Source organism: Pteropus vampyrus, unplaced genomic scaffold, assembly GCF_000151845.1.
Source record: "Pteropus vampyrus isolate Shadow unplaced genomic scaffold, Pvam_2.0 Scaffold630, whole genome shotgun sequence".
Lineage (NCBI taxonomy): Eukaryota > Metazoa > Chordata > Mammalia > Chiroptera > Pteropodidae > Pteropus > Pteropus vampyrus.
This window is the reverse complement of record NW_011889411.1, coordinates 102,720-120,756: the sequence shown is the minus strand read 5'-3', so window position 1 is coordinate 120,756 and position 18,037 is coordinate 102,720. Positions and strand designations below refer to the sequence as shown.

The 18,037-nt window shown below is 58.9% G+C and overlaps 1 protein-coding gene across 1 annotated transcript in view; it reads left to right on the top strand.

Annotated features, from left to right (window-relative positions):
- The window catches only part of LOC105308818 (protein kinase C beta type), a gene marked incomplete at its 5' end in the record, with an annotated part of 91,925 nt that extends 89,339 nt beyond the window's left edge, over positions 1–2,586 (top strand). The window contains one exon of the mRNA XM_011384824.2: positions 1,945–2,586. Coding sequence (XP_011383126.1) covers positions 1,945–2,097 — 153 coding nt within the window. The remainder of the gene's footprint in view (positions 1–1,944) is intronic.
- Positions 2,587–18,037: the final 15,451 nt, after the last annotated feature.

The following is an 18,037-nucleotide window of genomic DNA, read 5'->3' as shown; positions in this document are numbered from 1 at the left end:
GGCTTTCAGAATCAGGGCTGACGGGGCCTGAACTTCTGCTGGGTGCCCAGAGGCGGGAGAGGCCACGGGGGTCACTGCCACCGAGGCACTGGAGCCGAACAGAGCCAGTGCCCGCTCGCCTCCCAGCCCCAAGTATCCCGGGACCACACAGCCCCGGAGCTCTCAGCCCTCGAAGGCGCCCGACGCAGTCCTGTCCATACTGGAAACGTTTGGTGGCCCGAGCAGGGACAGGCGCTTGGGGGCGGGGGCCAGGTCCCAGTGTTGCACTGTAGAGCGAGGTCACTGGCTCAGGAGCAGCTGTCAGCTGGGAAGAGTCGAGTCTCCACCCATCATTCATTCACTCGACAAATCAGTGCGGGCGGCCGCCGCGTGCCGAGACTGTCCTCGGCACCAGGCATACAACGGCGAAGAGAAGGCCAAGGACACGGACCCTGCCCTCCGGGGAGAGGCGCTAAATCAGCCAGTTTCCGATGACGGCCACTGACAGGACGCCAAGGGCACCGCGCGGGGTCCGGGGAGGCGCAGACAACGTCGATGGGCGAGGTGGCCTCCGAGCCTGGCTCTGACCGTGAGAAGCGACACGTCCGTGCGGGGCTGGCGTGGGGCAGGCGGGGCAGCTGGAGCGCGGCAGGACACAGCCCCCTCCGTCGGTGCCCCCGCCCTACCCACGCCACGGCACTTCCCGAAGTCTCGCTCACTCCTGCACCCCGCACGTGCACCCCGCACCTGCACCCCAAGAGAGAGCGGGGTCCTCCATAGGGACATTTCACTTCTCGGGGAGCAGCCTGAGAAAGAAAGAGTTTTTGCGAGAGGCTTTTTGTCATGGAGACCGAGCCGGGCGGTGAGAACGCCCAGTCGGCCAGCACCCACAATGGCTTACCCCGAAGCCTGGGTGACAGGCGCCTGGCCAGACGCCGGCAAGCAGCCCGCCCGCACAGACCTTTCGCTGTCCAGGCGGGCAGCTGCCCGGCACCGGTAGAACCCAGGCGCTGTCCTTGGTCGTCCTGTAGCAAACGGGCCATCAGGCTGTCCCCCCAGAGGGCCTGGGACAAGGTATCACGAGCAGCTAAGTGACCACTCGCCCACCAGGAGACCTCGGGCAGATCACCTCACCCTCCTCCATGGGGGAGGGACCCCAGCTCTAACTGCCCCAGGTGGGCGGCGAGGACCCCGAAGAGATGACGTGAGATGTTTTCATTAGCCCACGCGCCCAGATCCCCGGGTCCAACCCGCCCCAAGCTGCAGATAGACTGAGATTAACGCCACCCCAAAGGAAAGCCTAAGAAGATGGGGTTCCGCTCACTTGTTTGTTTGAAGGCTGTCCTTGCGGGCCTTGCTTTAAGCTTCGGGTTTATTTTCTCAGTTTGTTGACTAGACACATGCTGTAAACACTTGCAGAGACACTCTGGCCGATGAAGCCCTGAGGCTGGTCTGGGGGGGTGTTGTTTCTGAGCCCCCCCTTGAAAGCCTAGCTCACACCAGGAAGCGCGGGGCGGGTGGCGGCTGGCCCCTTTCCTGGAGCAGCGATCTGAGCCCCCCGCATGCCACTCTGTCTTTGGGGGACATTCTTCTCCCTTTTAAAGAAAGGGGCCCCCAGCCACATGGCCGGAGTCCTCCAGGACAGCCCTCTTCCTGAGGACTAGCTCCCCGATGTCACACGTGGTAAGATGTGCGCAAAGCCACAGAACACAGAACACACGCCCCACTCTGTCCCGAGAGAGATTCGATGTCTCATTTCCTCTCTTAGAAAATGTCCACCCGATTTTCTCTCCTGAAGCCAACACACAACGTGACCCGAGAGCCGAGGGGTGGCACGCACAGCGTGGCCGCCGAAAGCCGTCAGCACCGCCGATGCCGCCCGCGAGACGTCCTCCCGCCAGCCGGCCCGCTCGGTCCCCGCCCGCTGCTCACGCCGCGTTAACGTGTTTGCTTTCCGTTTGGCAGGGGGACAGGCGCGACACCTCCAACTTCGACAAGGAGTTCACCAGGCAGCCCGTGGAACTCACGCCTACCGACAAACTTTTCATCATGAACTTGGACCAAAACGAGTTTGCCGGCTTCTCCTATACTAACCCCGAGTTTGTCGTTAACGTGTAGGCGAATGCACGCTCCGAGCCGGGCCTGGGGTGGGGGGCGGGGGGACTTCAGGCCAGGGGTCTGTCAGCGCTCGTCCTCCGGGACCCATGGTGCATCTGCTGGCACGCCACGTGTGGGCCGCTCACCTGGAGGGCCTCTCTTTGTACGTGTAGCTTGCTAGTTTGTTTTCTACGTCTGAAAGTGTTTAGTTTAGAATAGGCGCTTTATCCAATCATAGAGGAACAATTCCCCGAACCTCCAGAAACTCATCAAGTGAACAGACGACGTCGAAACGACCGTGTCCGACACCCAAATGCTTCGGTGTTTGTAATTTTTCTTAAAGTCGGAAGCCGATGTCCCCTTTAGAAGTTCTTAACAGTTACCCTATAATATCTTCTTGGAATGCCAAGCACGGCTGGTATTTTTAAAAATTGTTAGCTTTGCGGTTACCGTGAACTGTTGTCTCTCGGAGGAAACTTTTTGTTTAGGAGTTGATATGATTAAACCAAGTTCATGTACACAAACCCTCGTTAACACGTCTGTTTTCCAACGGCATCGGCGGGGTGGGGGTGGGGTGGCTGACCGCAGAGCCTCGGGCCCATGTGGCTGGGACATGGGCTTGTCACACACACACACACAGTCTTACGGGCTGTTTAAGCTTCCGGGCTTTCAGATTTGGAAAAAAATAAAAAATAAAAGGCTGAAGCCCTGGGCCCTGGGCCCTGGGCCCCACGTGGGAATAATTTGAGAGCTGAGCACACGAGAGGGAGGTGTGTGGTCTCCACGTGTCACCCGCTGACCTGGCCGCCCTAGCCATGTGCGGTTGAGACCTCTGGCATTCGCGAGTCACAAACAAGTGACCTCAGCGTCTTCCTGGGCCCAGTCAGCGTGGTCGGTGCACGTTAAGCGCTCGAGTGCGGAGCCGGTGACGATGTCATTCCCGCCGTGACGCGGGCGGCAAGGAGCCTGGGGTCCCTGCACAGACACCGCTTTTCCGTGGGCTGTGAGTACGTCACGGCTTAGAAAGCTACTTATCTTTGACAACTTTCTCCTAATTCAGCGTCTGCACAAAAGTAAAAAGTAAAAGGCGTATGTGTGTCCCTTTCTCGACAGGGAGGCCAGGGAGAGGAGGCAAAATGAGGGACATCGTTTCTAAAAGCCGTTGGCGCCATAAGGACCCCCGTCCTCTGAGGCCAGAGTGACCCGTCACGGCATCGCCAGGGTCCGTCCCCCTGGTGTCTCCTGATGAAATCGTGCTTCCCTTTGCTTTCAGAAGGACGCAGTAAAGCCACCCGCGGCACGTGCCTGTGGCGCCGCCGGCGCCAGCGGGCAGCCGGGGAGCACAGAGCCGACACACGGAGTGTGCCGTGACCCCACAGAGCTCGCTCAGCCCCCCAGAAGGCGCCCCTGTCAGTGGGGCGCTGGGCAGACAGTGAGTCTGTCGGTCCCGGGCACGCTGCAGAGTTTTAGGAACTCTGCCAGTTAAGGCTGGGTAAAGCCGACTTGAAGGGAGTAACTGCGTGTTCCATGCGTGGCACGTAGGAAACGGAGAAGCGTGGGTCTCGCCCGCTGCTGGGCGCAGGCTCCGCCACAGACAGAAGAGGTGGCCGCCCCCGCTCTGCCTCCCGCTCCCTGCCAGCCTCGGCTTGTCCCTCTCTCCGCCGGATACAAACTCCTCTTTCTTTTCATAAATTCGAGCACCCACTCTGAGCCGGGCGTGGGTCTGGGAGCTGGGGAGATGGAGACCGGCAAGATGGTCCAGGACCTCCCACTCACAGGGTCAGTGAGGCTGCAGAAGTCCCAGCCCCTCGTCTTCCTGGGGTGTCGGCCCAGTAAAGACCTGCCCTTTACTCTGATTGGCTCAGCCTGGTCACATGTATGTCCCTGAGCCCAGCTCGGCATCCAGGCTGGATAGGGGCAGTGGGTGCGGAGCTTCGATTGAGCAGACAATGGCATCTTAGATAGCTGTCGCTGTGTAACAAATTACTCTGAATCTTGAAACGACAAACCTTTATTACCTCCCGGCATCTGCGGGCAGAGAGCAGGCTCGGACGGGGCAGGGGGGTCACAGCAGAGCATACTCGCGTGGTCGATGGCGGCCTCGTGGTGATTCTTCGCCAGATGGGCACCTGCCTGGGGCCGCCTCTGGACGTGGCAGCTGGCTTCCCCTAGCAGGAGCGATTCGAGGGACATACCTAATCCAGAGCCACTAATCCCAGAGGTAACTTAATCTCAGACGTGACATCCCATCACGTGGCTGCTTTGTGCTCTTCAGAAGCAGATCAGTAGGCCTGGCCCACGCCCAAGGGGAGGAGGTCATACGGGGTGAGAACTCGGGAGGTGGGGCCTCTGGGGTGTCATCTTGGAGACTGAGTCCCACGCACGTTGTGAGCTGTGCCTCTGGAACCATGGGCAGAGTGCCACACAACCCCAGGAGGCAGCTCTGAACAAAGCCCGGAAACTTCTCGCGTCGAGGCACCTTGCATTGAGGGTGTATGCTCAGGGGGCAAACTGCGATGATACGTCCTCTGCGGATGCGAATGTGGGTGTCCCCAGAGACTCTTTAAGTTTAGCGAAGCGTGAGGGACGATTCGAGCAGAGGCTGGCTGGGCGCTGTCCTCGGCCCTCGGCATGTCATTGCCAGGCTCGCTGCTGAAGTCGAGGGCCTGGATTTGACCTTCTCATGAGCTGTGGTCCTTGGTCTTCGGGGACTCAGAGTCCTCCGGGAAGACGAGCTGCTGGGAGCGCGTCCACGATGCCGCCTCCGTCAGTTACCTAGTGCCGAGTGACAGACCGCCCAAGACTTCAGAGGAGCCACTCACGGTGGCAGTTTTTCTGGCCCGGCCATTTTGGCTGACCTCCGACGGCCTTGCCTGTGGGACTTTGGTCAGCCAGTGGGTGACGAGATGGCGCAGGGTGGCCTCACGCAGCCGCACAGCATGGGCCGTGCCCATCGGTCTTGGGGAGGGGGGATCCGCTGGGGTGACTCATTTTTGCCCGACGTGCTCTGGTATGTTCCGGCTACAACGCAGGCTTCCTCGTCCGCAGTCGTAAAGACTTCAGAGGCTGTGGCAGCGGAGTCCATGGCACGAGTACCTTTCAGGCCCCTGCTTCTAGCACGTCGGCTGCTTTCCCATGAGCCAAGTCCCAAGGGCCAGAGAGAGAGAGAGGCGTCCCTTTTGGAAGGCACCGGAAAACGCGTTGCAAAGGTGCGTGGACACGGGGGGGACGCGTGCAGCCCAGTCCGCATCCCCCGCGCCGGTCAGGAACTCGGGGACGTCAGGGACATGAGGCAGATGGGACGGGGGTCTCGGGGGTCTCGGGGAGCTTCCTCGCCCGGCCAGAGGTCACCTGAAGTGCTTCCTCCCACTCGCCTCGTCGATCTCGACAGAGACGCAGTGCCGGACCTCGGGGCTGTCACCCGGTGGTCGGACCCTGCTGGCGTCAAGCCCCTCCCCCGCCGGTCCCGTCCCCGTCCCCGGCGAGGACCCGAGGACCCGTCTGTGGGCGCGGCTCCCGCAGGCTCCCGCAGGCTCCCGCAGGCTCCCGCGGGCCCCGACGCCGGCCTCTGCTTCGCGTGGTTCGGCTTCTCCGCCTCCCACGCAGCCCGCCCACCTGGGGCTGGCTCCGGCTCCTTCGTCTGATGCCGCAGCGCGGTGGGAAGCTCCCGAGGACGGACAAAACTCGCAGACCATCTGTTCGTCTTCTGTGTTTTGTGAATTTATTTTCAAATGTTAAGCGTTTGAGAACCGTCGTCAGGCATTCTCTCAGAAGCTCCCCCTTGGGTGAAGACAGTCTCTTGGAAACTCACCCACGAGAGTCGCTCCCAGGCCAGTGCCGCTTCGGGGCTCGGAGCGAGGGGCGAGGTGCACTCTGACGACGCAACGTCTTCGAATATTGTCGTATAATTTTATGGCCGAAAAAGGGAGGTGAGGTACCTGGTTTTTATAACACAGACTTCAGGAAGGAAAACTTGGCCGAATCTTGCTTGAAGGGCCGTGGAGACAATTTCTCGAGCAAGAATCACAGGGTCGATCAGCATTTCCTGCCCTCGTGAGATTGTTACCTTTATCACAAAGGGTCACAGATTTTTTTTTTTTTTAAGTGTGTCACACCTTCCGTACACCTTGATTCGATTCTCCCCGTGCTTGGGGAGTGACCGCAGCCCTCCAGGGTGGGGCGGGGCGGGGCTGTGGTCCTAAAGGACGGGACCGGGCTTGCCTTCCATGCCTGCGGCTCCCGGAGCTGAGTCGGGGGGCAGTAGGGTAGGAAGAACCTCTCGGTCCAAGTTCAGTGGCTTCCGCTGGGAGCTTCTGTCCTGAGCAGGACGGCCCTTGGGTACCAGAGATGCGTCCGGGGACGCTGAGGACAATAGGGGCATTGGGCAGGTGATTCCTTAAGTCATGGCCCAGGCGCCCTTCCCTAAGCCCTCGAGGCCGGCCTGCCCGTGGGAACTGAGCACGGCGCCCTGGGGCATGACGCAGCTGCAGGAAACCTCACCTGGCTGAGAAAGGACTCCCCGAGAGCAGGCGGGCTGGTGAGGACCCGGACTGCGGACCCCGCGTCTCGGCCCCCGGCGCTGCCTCGTACCAGCCGCGTAAGCTTGCCTCCCCACCCCTAAGTCGGGGGGATGGTAACTGCCTCTCCCTCGGGGCTGCCGTGGAGACAGAACGAGACAGAGCAGGACGGGCGCGGGTCGTGTCCTCACCAGATGAGCACACGAAGCATTCGGGGGGCGGAGGAAATGGGGGGGCTGGGAGCCAGGGTTCCCGACCCGGGCAGTCACCTGTCCGAACGTGAGCAGCCACCGCACGGGTGCGGCCAGCGGTCCCGTCTTCCCCCCCTCAAGAGAGGCTGGAAATCTAGGCCTTTACGTGACATGTCCTGACTTTCAAACCTGGGCCACTAACTAGTTTTTTTGAGACCCTGGGCGGCGCTGGTGAACCGCGTCCGTTCGGCGGATTGTCAGGCTGCCAGCTTCAAACCCCTAATGTGCAGAGTCAGCGAGCACACGTGTTCAGCTCTTTCAGGAGAATTCTAAGGTGGGGGGTCGGAGGGGGGCTTCCACCGTCAGCGTGTATTAGCTGGATCCACCCTCCTGTTTGTAATAGGTTAGCTTAGCGCCTGCAGTGTGTCAAATCCTGTCCTAGGGCTTTGCAACGACAACTCGCTCGGTCCCTGTGACAGCCCTATGAGGAAGGTGACACCCTTGGCCATTTCCCAGCGGGGGAAAGTGGAGCTCGGAGAGGCGCTGGCCCAAGACAAAGCAGCAGGTGTCGGAGCCAGATTTTGAACGTAGGCTGCGTTTTAAAGCTTTGGTTCTGAATCACATGCAGTGTTGAGGAGCCACGCAGAAAGTCAGCGTGGCCGGAGCTGCTGTCCAATCGCGTGCCGGACACACACCGCCTGGCCATGCGGGGCCACGTGGGGCCACAGCGGCCCGAGCGGCCGGAACTCTGCGGAGCCGCGTCACGCACACGGTGTTGCTGGTGGCGGCCAGCAGCCTGTCCTTAGCCACGGGGCCTCATCAGACACATAGGTGGGGACGAAGCCTTGCGGAGCCCTCGGCCCGTGCCCATCGGCGTTCCAGACGCCCCACGGGTGTCGATGCGCTCTGTCCCGGTGACGGGGACACTGCTTCCGGCGTCCCCAGCGTAGGCAGAAGCAAAGTCACAGGGAGGCAGAGCCCCCGGTCCGAGCCCGCACGGTCACGAGTCCACGTGCGTGGCCGCGGGCCTGTCGTCACTTGTCGGCTGACGATGCCACTTACCTGCCGTCGGTTCCTCTGGTGAGCAGGGAACACAGCGGAGGGGGGGGGTTCTGAGTTAGGCTGCAGACAAACACACGTCTGGGGGGACCGAAGCTTGCTGTCGCGATGACGCTGGCTCGCTCTCATCAAGTTATTACGCCGGTTCCCGCCGGTGTTCGGTTCTGTTCGAGCAGGATGTCACTTTTAAGCCCATGTTACAGAGGAGAAAGCTGAGTCTCAGGGACCGTGAGGGAGGTCACACACTGGTAAGTGGTCACACAAGGGCCACATGCTCGCCTGCTGGACCCTGCAGCCTGCGTGTTCCAGACTCACGCTGAAAGGTCAGGAGCCTGTTTCTGCCCAAACAATCAGCCACGGAGGAAGGGCCTAAGAGAAGCCACGTGACCGAGCAGGCGGAGCCTGTGGGATCAAGGTCTCTGACACCCCACAGGTGTGTGTGACACCCCAGTCCAGGCCCGCTGCCCCCCCCCCCACCTCCGGCTGGGTGTGACGTGTGTTTCCGCCTGTCCCCTCCTGGAACTCGACACCTGCCTGGTGTTGAACCTGTGTGCTGGCCCCTCTCGGGCTTACGAGAGGCAAGAGCCGCCTCAGACTGGAGCTCACTTTTAAAAAGGATCATTTCTTTTTTCGGTAATGAGCAGGGCCTTGGGTGGTCTGGCTCCAGGTACGAATGGCCCCGGGGGCTCGAGCCATCCCAGGGGACCGTCCCTCCACCTTTATCTCCTTCTCTGCGTGGCATCGTTTTCCGGTGGCCTTGGCAGCTCCGGCCACTGTCCACAGGGCTCGTCCGTGCCAGGCGAGGAGAATGCATTTCCCTGTGGTCCCAGTGAACGTTCCGGGCCCGAGTTTCGCCGGCCTGGCTCAACTCTCCGTCTCCACTCTGTTTGCTTGGCCTGGGGTCCCACGTTCTCCCCTGGAGCAGGGTGGAGAGGAAATGGTCCCCTTGAGTCACATGGCGACAGGGGGCTTCCCGGAGGAATTTGGTGGCATAATTCTGTTTTTAAAGAGGAAAAGGAATGGATTCTGAGGGACGGTAACAACGGGTGTCTCCTACAAGCTCAGAGTCGCCTTCTCCTGGGCGCTAAGGTGACAGGGACAGAGCCACCTCGACCCTAACGCGTTCCCCTGGCCACTCCACCCTGTAGCCGACGGGAAAGGCGGTAAGCGTGCTTGCTAGCACACGCGGCGGACAGTTTTCCTTCGGGAGGAGCGCGCCCATGCTCCTTGTGACGTGACCCATCCCTCCCTCTCGGTCCCTGTCTTCCAGGCGGGGCTGCCCCGCTGAAGGAGGCCAGCGTGAGCTGTCACCTCGTCCCTCTGGTTCTGAGCTGAGGATGCAATCTGATCCTTGCCAGAGTCGTCATGTCCTGGGCATTTAAAAAAAAAAAAACTGTTGGAGAAGAAAGCTCTCTCTTTTCGGCTGGGGTTGGTGAGCGTTGGTGGTTGGCCAGGAGATGAGAGAGGCCACCACAGGGAGCCAGAGCCAAGAGATGACGCCTGAGCTCCTGGATCAGTCGTGCCCTGTTGGAGCCAGGTGGTGACCGTCCTTTCTTGCTCTTGAATTAAACCGATCCTGGGTGAATTTTCTGTCCCTCGCAATCACAGAGCACTAACTGCTGCTCCCTGGCTTCAAACGCCAGCTCCGCGTCGTCGCCAGCCCCGTCAGCCAGATAACTTGGTTGGTTGACCCCTGCGACCCTTACCGGCCTTCTCTAAGGAGTGGGGACACCTCCCCTGGCGGATTTCGGGGACGGCACGCGAGGTCGCAGTGATGGGGTGCACCAGGTGTGCGTCACACCTGTACGCATCACAGGTGTCAGTGAAGCAGGAGAAACCGAGGTCAACGCGGTAAAAACCCAACCTGAACGTTTGTCGGAGCCAAGGAAATGTTTGAGGTAGGCGAGCAGGCTGGACACGGGCCGGGGGACAACCGGAGAGCGAACGCCCAGTTCAAAGACGTTCGCGCTTTAAAATTTGAAATCATTTTTTCCGGGGATGGGGGGGTGGGGACAAGCAATCAGGATGAGTGCTGCTAGTTTACAAACCCCGAGAAGCCACAGAACGAGAATGTTTCATGTGAGACCACAGCTGTGAGCCGGGAGGGGCGGTGGCTGGGTTCCGGGTGTCCCCACGAATCAGGGTTCTGGGGACAGGAAGTCCCGTGATGCCCCCCACCTGGACGGCCTGCTCCTCCCAAAGCAGGAGGCTCGAAGGGCCTTTGAGCGCAGGCCCCCTTCACTTTTTAAACCAAACGTGGCCACTCTTTATTTTTAACCCCCTTCCCCTAGTCTCTGCCTGTGAGCAGCTTTTCCGGGGGGAGTGTCGGCGCCCACACTGGCAGAGCCGAGCCCCTGGCCTCGCGCCGGCTGCAGGGGGGCTGTTGCCATGCCCACCCACCCCGGCACCTGGAACCCAGCCTTCGGAGGGGCTTGGTGGAGAGCAGCGCCAGCTACGGGTGGCAGGACTCGGTCGCCAGCGACCCACACGTGCTCACTCCCCTGAGTTGTGTTTTCTGGGTCTGGGAGGGGCAGGACCCCGAGAGGGCAGGGGTGGGGCTCCCGGTAGCCGTGGCCTCGGTGGCTGCCCCGTGTTTCACCCGCCAGCCTGCTTCACGGGAAGGAGCCCGTGAGGTGAGACGGCTTCCTAGAGTCACAGGCTGCGGATGGCAGGGCCGGAATCTGCAGCTCGAGGGCAGCACTGGACGGAGTCACCACACGCGACGCCGGCCGGCCTGGCCCATGAGCCGGCGTGAGCGCTCTGGGCCTCCGATCCACCCCTCGCCGTGTGACTAGTTTGGGGATTCCAAGTGAGTCCACGGATTCCTGACACTCGTCCCATCGGGAGGTGGAAGCCATTCCGTCTCGCCTCGCGTGTGGGCTGGCTTCTCACACGCAGAAGGCAGGACGTAGAGCCTTGTCGCGTCCGAGGCCGGGCTAGAGAAGCCAGGGGCTGGCGCCGGCTCCACGCTCCAGACGCTCACTCCGAGGGGCCAGCGGCCACAGAGCGGCCACGTGCAGGTGCCTCCACTGAGAGACCCCAGCCCCGGGGGGCACCCTGGACCAGAACACCCCAACTAACCCCCGTCGGTCCCCAGAACCGTGAGAGGTAAGTGCCAACGACTGCGTCAGGAACAGCCGGTGCGAATCAGTTCCTGCAAAAAAAAGATCAATCCCTGGGCCCTGGCAAAAAATAAAATAAAAATAAAAAACAAAAATCAGCTGCCTCCTCTGATTTGACTCCAAGCAGAACAGACTCCAATCCTACACGAGCTCGTCTTGGCAGCTCTCCGCCCGCCTCCCTGATGGGGCTTTTACGCTTCGGGGGCCGGGGCGGTGGCCGTGATCATTCACCCCCAGGGCTTCGTAAGTGCCCTGCACAGCGCCAAAGGCTTGACCCGCCTTCGTCCATTGTTCTGCTCAAAGCGTCCACACGGCTGTCGGCTGTCATTCTCTTCCAGGTTTGGAGCTGAGTCAGGGGGCTGAGTTGGCCAGAGGCGCACAGCCTGGCTGCGGCAAGGCTGCGCTTCTGCGGATTCGCCGGCTCGGCATCTAGCGATTGAGTCATGCCGCACACGGTGCCAGGCCCTGGGGACCCTGTGGAGGAGAAGGCAGGCGAGGGTCCTGCACCCCGACTCCGGTGTGGAGATGAGGAAACAAACAAATGATTAAATAAATGATAGCAGAGCTGACTGTGACCGTGGCCGTGCGGAACACATGAGCCTGGCTATCAAGGAGGAGCCACCTTCAGTCCCCTCGGAGGCAGGGGCCTCCCGGGGACATGACGTGACACCTCCGCCCTGCGATCCCAGACAGACAGCACCGAGAGGAAGGCCAGGCTGAGGGGAGGCGCTCGGCGCCCCCGAGAAGCAAACAAACAGGCAAACAAGCCAGCCTCGAAGTGAACAAGAGAAACGGGGTGTCAGATGGGGGCCCAGAGGGCCGAGGGCCAGGCCGCGCAGGAGGACGCGGGTCTATTTTAAGAAAAATGAGAAATGTGGAAGTGTTTTTTTAAAGTATGGGGTAACGGCGTGATCTGGTCAGCTTTTCAAAAGTGTCATTTCTGGCCGTTCCATGGACCAAACCACGGGGGGATGGCCGATGGGCGGAGTCCACTCCGTGTTGGCCGAGGGATGAACAGCCAGACCCCGGAGCCCGGTGCTGAGGGAGTGTGGAGCCGCTGCGGGACGGATGCGACTCCAGTCAACATCCCCAAACAAATCATTGTATTTATGTCTGTTGTGTTTATTTTCCTTTGGTGGGAAGGGGGAGAATTTGACAGCGTGACTCTAAAAATTCAGCCGGAAGAATGAAGAGGCAAAAGGGCCGAAAACGACTTGAAAGCGAAGGATAATCACGAGACACGCCGGATACGGATGTTCAATGACCATCGCGTGTAAATATCGAAACAGAGACCCGCGGGCCGAGTAGAAGGCCCTGAGGCGACCTTTCATGTGCTTGACTTTACTGGATAATAAAAGCGACAAAGAACTATCCAATAAATGATGCTGGGACAATCGATTCATATTTGGGGGGATAAATAAGGCAACATTAAATCTGCATCTCACGCTAGACATCCATGTAAATTCCAGATTGATTCAAGAGTATAAAGCAATTTAAAAGTCAATCAAAACGAATAAACCAGCCAGACAAAGTTCTGGGGAAGAAGGCAACGTGACCACTTCATCCCAGGCATCTGCGATCTCCCCGCTCCTCCTCTTAAACGAGCCCCCCGCCTGTAAATATCCACACATATCAGTGCGTGTGTGTGCATCTGTGTATTTACGTACACGCGCCGTACGTGTGTTTCATACATATTCTGAAGACTAGGAGTAAAGCTGTATCTGTGCTGAAAACGATAAACGGCTGACGTCTACATAATTTGAAACTTCGTTTCGACTCAGTATGATACGGATGAGACACAATTCAAAACTGGGTCTTTGATGGTGTCGGGGCGCGTGAAATGGGGAAGAAGTCTTTAGTTAATCTCAGCAGAGAGAGGGAGACAGATGAGGCTCCACTAAGCATAAGGGGCATCAAAATCACGGTTAAGAAAAATAAACGGAAAATGCAGAAAATGTTATGCCTAACTTCATACCGATAAATTAGAAAACTTCGTTGAACTTGGTTATGTTATGGGAAAACATCAGGCCGGAAAGTTGATTCCGAAAGGAGGGTTAAAAGGTCAGCGTCGGACACAAAACCACAGGAGAAACTGAAAAATCGGTCAAAGAATGGCATCGGGCCCCGCTGGTTTTGTGGGTGAGATCACATTTAAACAGACATAACGTTTACAGGCCTCCTCCTATCTTAAATCAGGGGTCCCCCCCGAAGCCGTGCAGAAGCCTGGGGAGTGAGAGGCAGGTGGGGGGTCGTAGGGAAGGGGAGACAGGGCCAGACGAAGCGGCGTTTCTCCTCGGAGGGTCCAGTGCTGCTCCCTCCCGGCCACGGCCTGGCAGGACAGTCGGCCGCGCTCAGTTCAGTGCAAACCACAGAACCAGGTGGGCCCGGCCAAGCGCCAGCGGACGGGGCAGAACCTGGTGATACTGATCGGCAAGCTCTCCCGCAGATGCTGCAAACGCGTAGGATCCAGGGAGAGGCGAGCTCCCTGCCGTTATTGGGAATCACGCTGAAAACCGCTTCTGGGAAGGGACGGTGCCCCCCAGCAGTCCTTCGAAGTGGGACGGCCCGCTGAGGCAGGCCCGCCGACTGAGGTACATTAGGATTTCGGTGTCCACCTCGGTCCGAACACCTCCCAGGTCATGGAAGAATTTCGAAAAGGTAATTCGTTTATGCCAGTTATTTGTCAAGCACCTACTCTGTGCTGTGTGCTGTTTTAAGAATGGGACACTGTCACAGGCAAGCTTGGGAATCGCTTGGCCCTATAGTTCCTCCAAGAGCCGATAGGCTTCCAGTATTTTCTGGAAGAGTTTTCACGGCCACACATCTTCTGTGCACACGCTATTCGGGCACCGAGGGTCTGCCACACCAGCCCACATGACACTCCGGTCACGCCGGGCTGCTTCGTCTTCACGGAGTGGACGAGTGCCAGGGCTTCGCACACGCTCATCCACCTGCCTGCCGAGCAGTCGCCCCGCTCGCCCCATGGCTGGGACTTCCTCTGCGACGCCGTCTTCAGTGGCCCTCAGTGACCGTGTCCCTGTCCTACGCTTCCCCAGCAAAGCCCCTAGTACCTCTGCCTGTTGTCTCGGGTAGAGCTCCCGTGTGGTCCCAGGTCAAGTCTAGCCTTGGCCTGACCTGTGGAGGACTCTGGGGCATAAAGTGTGCCCTGGAGTTGTCCCCGCCACTGGCAAGAGAGAGAGAGAGAGACAGCAGCCCTCTACCGTCCACTCGCTGGCGGCTGGCTGCCCCTGGGGAGGGGCTGACGCAGCTTCTATCAGCTGGAAACAACCCTCCCAAGGAGGGGCAACTGGACGCAGGCACGGGATGAAGAGGTCGGGGTTCGGGGTGTAAACATGCCAGCCCCGCCCGGGGCGCCCACGGGCGTCTTATCCATTCGGTCCTCTCTGTGCCTTTCACTAGACCGAGACTCCGCACGGTCCAGAGCTGTGTCTTTCTTGTTTATTACTGACTCGCCGGTGCCTGTCGCAGTGTGCGGAGCTTAATAATTGTTTACGCAGTTAAGCGATTTGATTACGCGAATGCTGACTGGTGCCTTCTAGCCCCTGGGCACCGTTCCAGGGTCTTGTAAGTCAGATGTAGATGAGACAGAGCAGGTGTCCTCACAGAACTGTCGCTCTGGCAGAGGAGGGGGTGACTGTAAACACGCACGCACGCACGCACACGCACCTCTGTCCGTGTGTGCCCGGGGTAACGTCAGGTCGTAATACGTGCCCCGAAGAGACACGAAGCAGCGTAAGAGGACACGGGGGGTACGGGGCGTTATTTTAGATACAGCAGTTAGAGACCCACCCTCCGCGAAGGTGACATTTGAGCTGAGAGATGCATCAAGTGAGAGACTGAACCATGAAGCATCTGGTGGCAGCCTCTTTTATGTAAATCCAAAATTATTTCAAAGTAGACGTGATATTTTTAAGCGAGGAGGCTCTCTCAGGGGAGAGCATTCCCAGCACGAGGGCAGATGGGTGAGTCACGGGAAACACCTGGCGTTTCTGCGCGGCCGAAGCGGACGGTGGCCGGGACGGTGGACAGGCGGCTCACCGCTCGCCGTTCCCGTTGATTCTTTCATCGATTTCTAACAGTTACCAAAGCATAGGATTTAAAAAAAGTAATAATGAAATAAAATAGACTTCAAGGGGTTATGAGGAGAAGCCGCTGTCCTGGTCCCACTCTAGTTTTTCTCCCCAAAGGGGCGCCCACAGGTTCCCGTTTCTGTCTTAGTTTAGCTCACGTCCCCCTAAATGGAGTTGTCGATAACTCTTAGTTCTTCTGTTGATTATGTTGGTGCCGGTCAAGAGCACGCTCCGACCTGCAGCTCTTTCCCGGACCGCGGGTGGTATGTCGTGTCTGCTGCCTCCGTGCAATCAGGGGCTTCATCCTCCCGCACCCCCTCCTCCCTCCCTCCGGCTGTTCTAGCAGCTGGAGCACAGCTGGCAAGGACTCGGGCGCTTTCCAGCAACTTCTGAACTCTCGCCCACATGACCGCGTGTACCTCTTTTAACCCGTGTCCCTCGGAAGCAGGGCGGAGACGAAGGTGAGGCTGGCGTGGGCCACCGACGCCCCGCCCAGTCCCGCGTCCAGCAGAAGCCCGCGAAAGCCTCAGGGCTGCTCGATCCTGCCATGTCACCCTCTCGTGCGTGGCTGCGTTTCGCTGCGGGGACACGGGCACCATGGGAGGGACTCCCTGTGGGAGTCACATGGACGTCTCAGCGGTCTTCGGTGGCAACGACACGACGGCCGGTCTGAGAACCGCCCGCCCCTCCCCCACCGGCAGGCGACCCTGACGCTGGGACCACAGCCGGCGGCACCAGGGAGCCGCAGGGACACGACTGAGCCCGGCCAGTTTGTCTACCCCGGAAACTGAATGGGGACGGAAACTGCCCAGTTTAGTCCGGGAAGGTCCCTCGAACACCGCGGAAAACTCGCAACCCGGCTTTCACCTGGAGGACTGGAGAGCGGGGAGGGCAAAGCAGCGTCTCTCAGCTACCGGCGTGGAGGTGGGCGGAGGCGAGGGAGGACGTGCCGTCCAGGCTCCCGCTGGCATCTGTCCCCAGCTCCGTGCTGAGCTCTGACTGCGGCTTTGCCCTGAGGCCTCATACAGCACCGGCGCATCCTTACACCAAATCCCCAATTGCGAGTTTCTGCTATTTACAGACAAAATGGACCAGCAAAGTGTCCCCTACTGTATAACAGGCTCCTGGGAGGGCAGGGGACACACCTCCAAAGTGCCAAGCAGAGCGCCTCGTACATAGTAGGCACTCAAGAAGCACGTCCTGGATTGAGGCAGCCGTGGGGACTCCTCCCCTAGCCACTTCCAGGGGCACCAGCCCCGCTGGGATGAGGGGGTGAGCAGCACGAGGCCAGGAGGTGCCGTGTCAGCCCCCCTGTGCTAGCTAAGCGTCCAGGGGAGGGGTGGGGGGAGTGAGCCTTCCTAAGAGGATCAGATGCCGGCTTCAAGCTGCCTAGATGCCTCCCCATCCCCTGCCACATAAGCAGCATCGGAGAAGCTTGTCGGCAAGCACGGAGGGGGAGCCTGGCTCTGTCACCCTAAGGAGACATGCTGCTTTGCATCTCTGGGGTCCCTGATTGGGCTGCGGAAGGAGCCCTCTGGTGGTGAAAGTGAGTCATGACGGGTAGGCATGAAGCCGGTTCTGGACGCCCATGTACACACACCGACACATCCGCTGAATGAAGCGATGAGGTCACCCCCCTCGTAAGTGGGGGGGGGGCGCGTCGGAAGCTGGTGGCTGCCTCCCCGCCTCTGCAGCCTGACTCCAGTCAGGTGCTCTGACTTACTCCGAAGGCAGGCTCAGGACTTCCCACACATCGTGACCAGCCTTGGCCCGGGGCAGGCGTGGCAAAGGCGGGTACGAAACCTCGTTACACACACGGCCCCTCCCCATCTCTGCTTGGGAAAGACGGTTCACATCCCGACCCGTGGCTGTCGCCTTCATCTGCCCGAGTTCTTGACCCTCCGCCCGCCCTACACGGTCCTGCCTGGATACTGGGTCCTTCTGCTAGCCCTCCTGGCACCGCCAGATGGACAAGGATCTGGGCTTATGTGACAGAGCTGAGGAGGTGGAATGAGCTGGCCTCGTTTTACGGTGAATGCAGTGACGAGCACACGCTCCTCAAGCCCGAAGCCCATGAACTTCAGCTGCACGGTCCTGCTTTGAGAAAATAACTTTCTCATCCCTACCGGAGTAAGGAAAGAAATGAACCATTCCTGAAGTGGCTGTTTTGGTCATTATTAATTATTTCATATTATTTATGTTTCTGAGGGGAGGTGGAAAATTTTATATATTTAGTAACCTCTCCCAGGAAAGACTGACTTTGCCTCCATGTTATATGTCGCTTTTTCTTTTCTTTTCTTTTTTAAAAAATCAACACAGGGCATTTTATTGAGAAGCAATTTTCTTTTTAGGAAAGAGAGAAAACACTAAGAAACTTGCAGAAGCCCCTGTACATGGTCCCACATTCTCTCCCAGCGTTCTTATGGGATACGCCTTGCTGTCGTCCTGCCCCTAAGTTTATTCCGTTTTGGTTAGATGGCAAATTTTCAGTATTTCGACTTGCTGCCCACAAATCGGTGTGAATCAGCACACATGCATATTCAATTAAATGCAGGGGTGCACAAACCCACAGTATACCTAGACCCAGGCATGCACGCCCACACAGGCACACAGCTATGTGCATGCAGCAAACACGTACGCATGGCCCATGAGCTGCACGCAGCCGCAGACGCGGGCTTACATGCCCGTTTTACTTCCCCAGCAAATTCAGAACTCATAACCAGATCGAACACAGCACAGGTAAACATCCTGATGCAATCACACCGTGACCATCTATGCAAACCTACGCAGGCGCATGCATACGTATCTGACACCAAGAGCCAGGTCTTCATGTGACCTTCACACCAAAGAGAAAGTAGCAAAGTCGCCGAGAAGCTGTGGGCTGTATTGAGAACGCTACAATATGTTGCTGCTACTCAGTCATCTGTACAGAATCTCTCCGACAGCCAGAGATCGCACTGGGAGAATGTATGTGTCGGTGA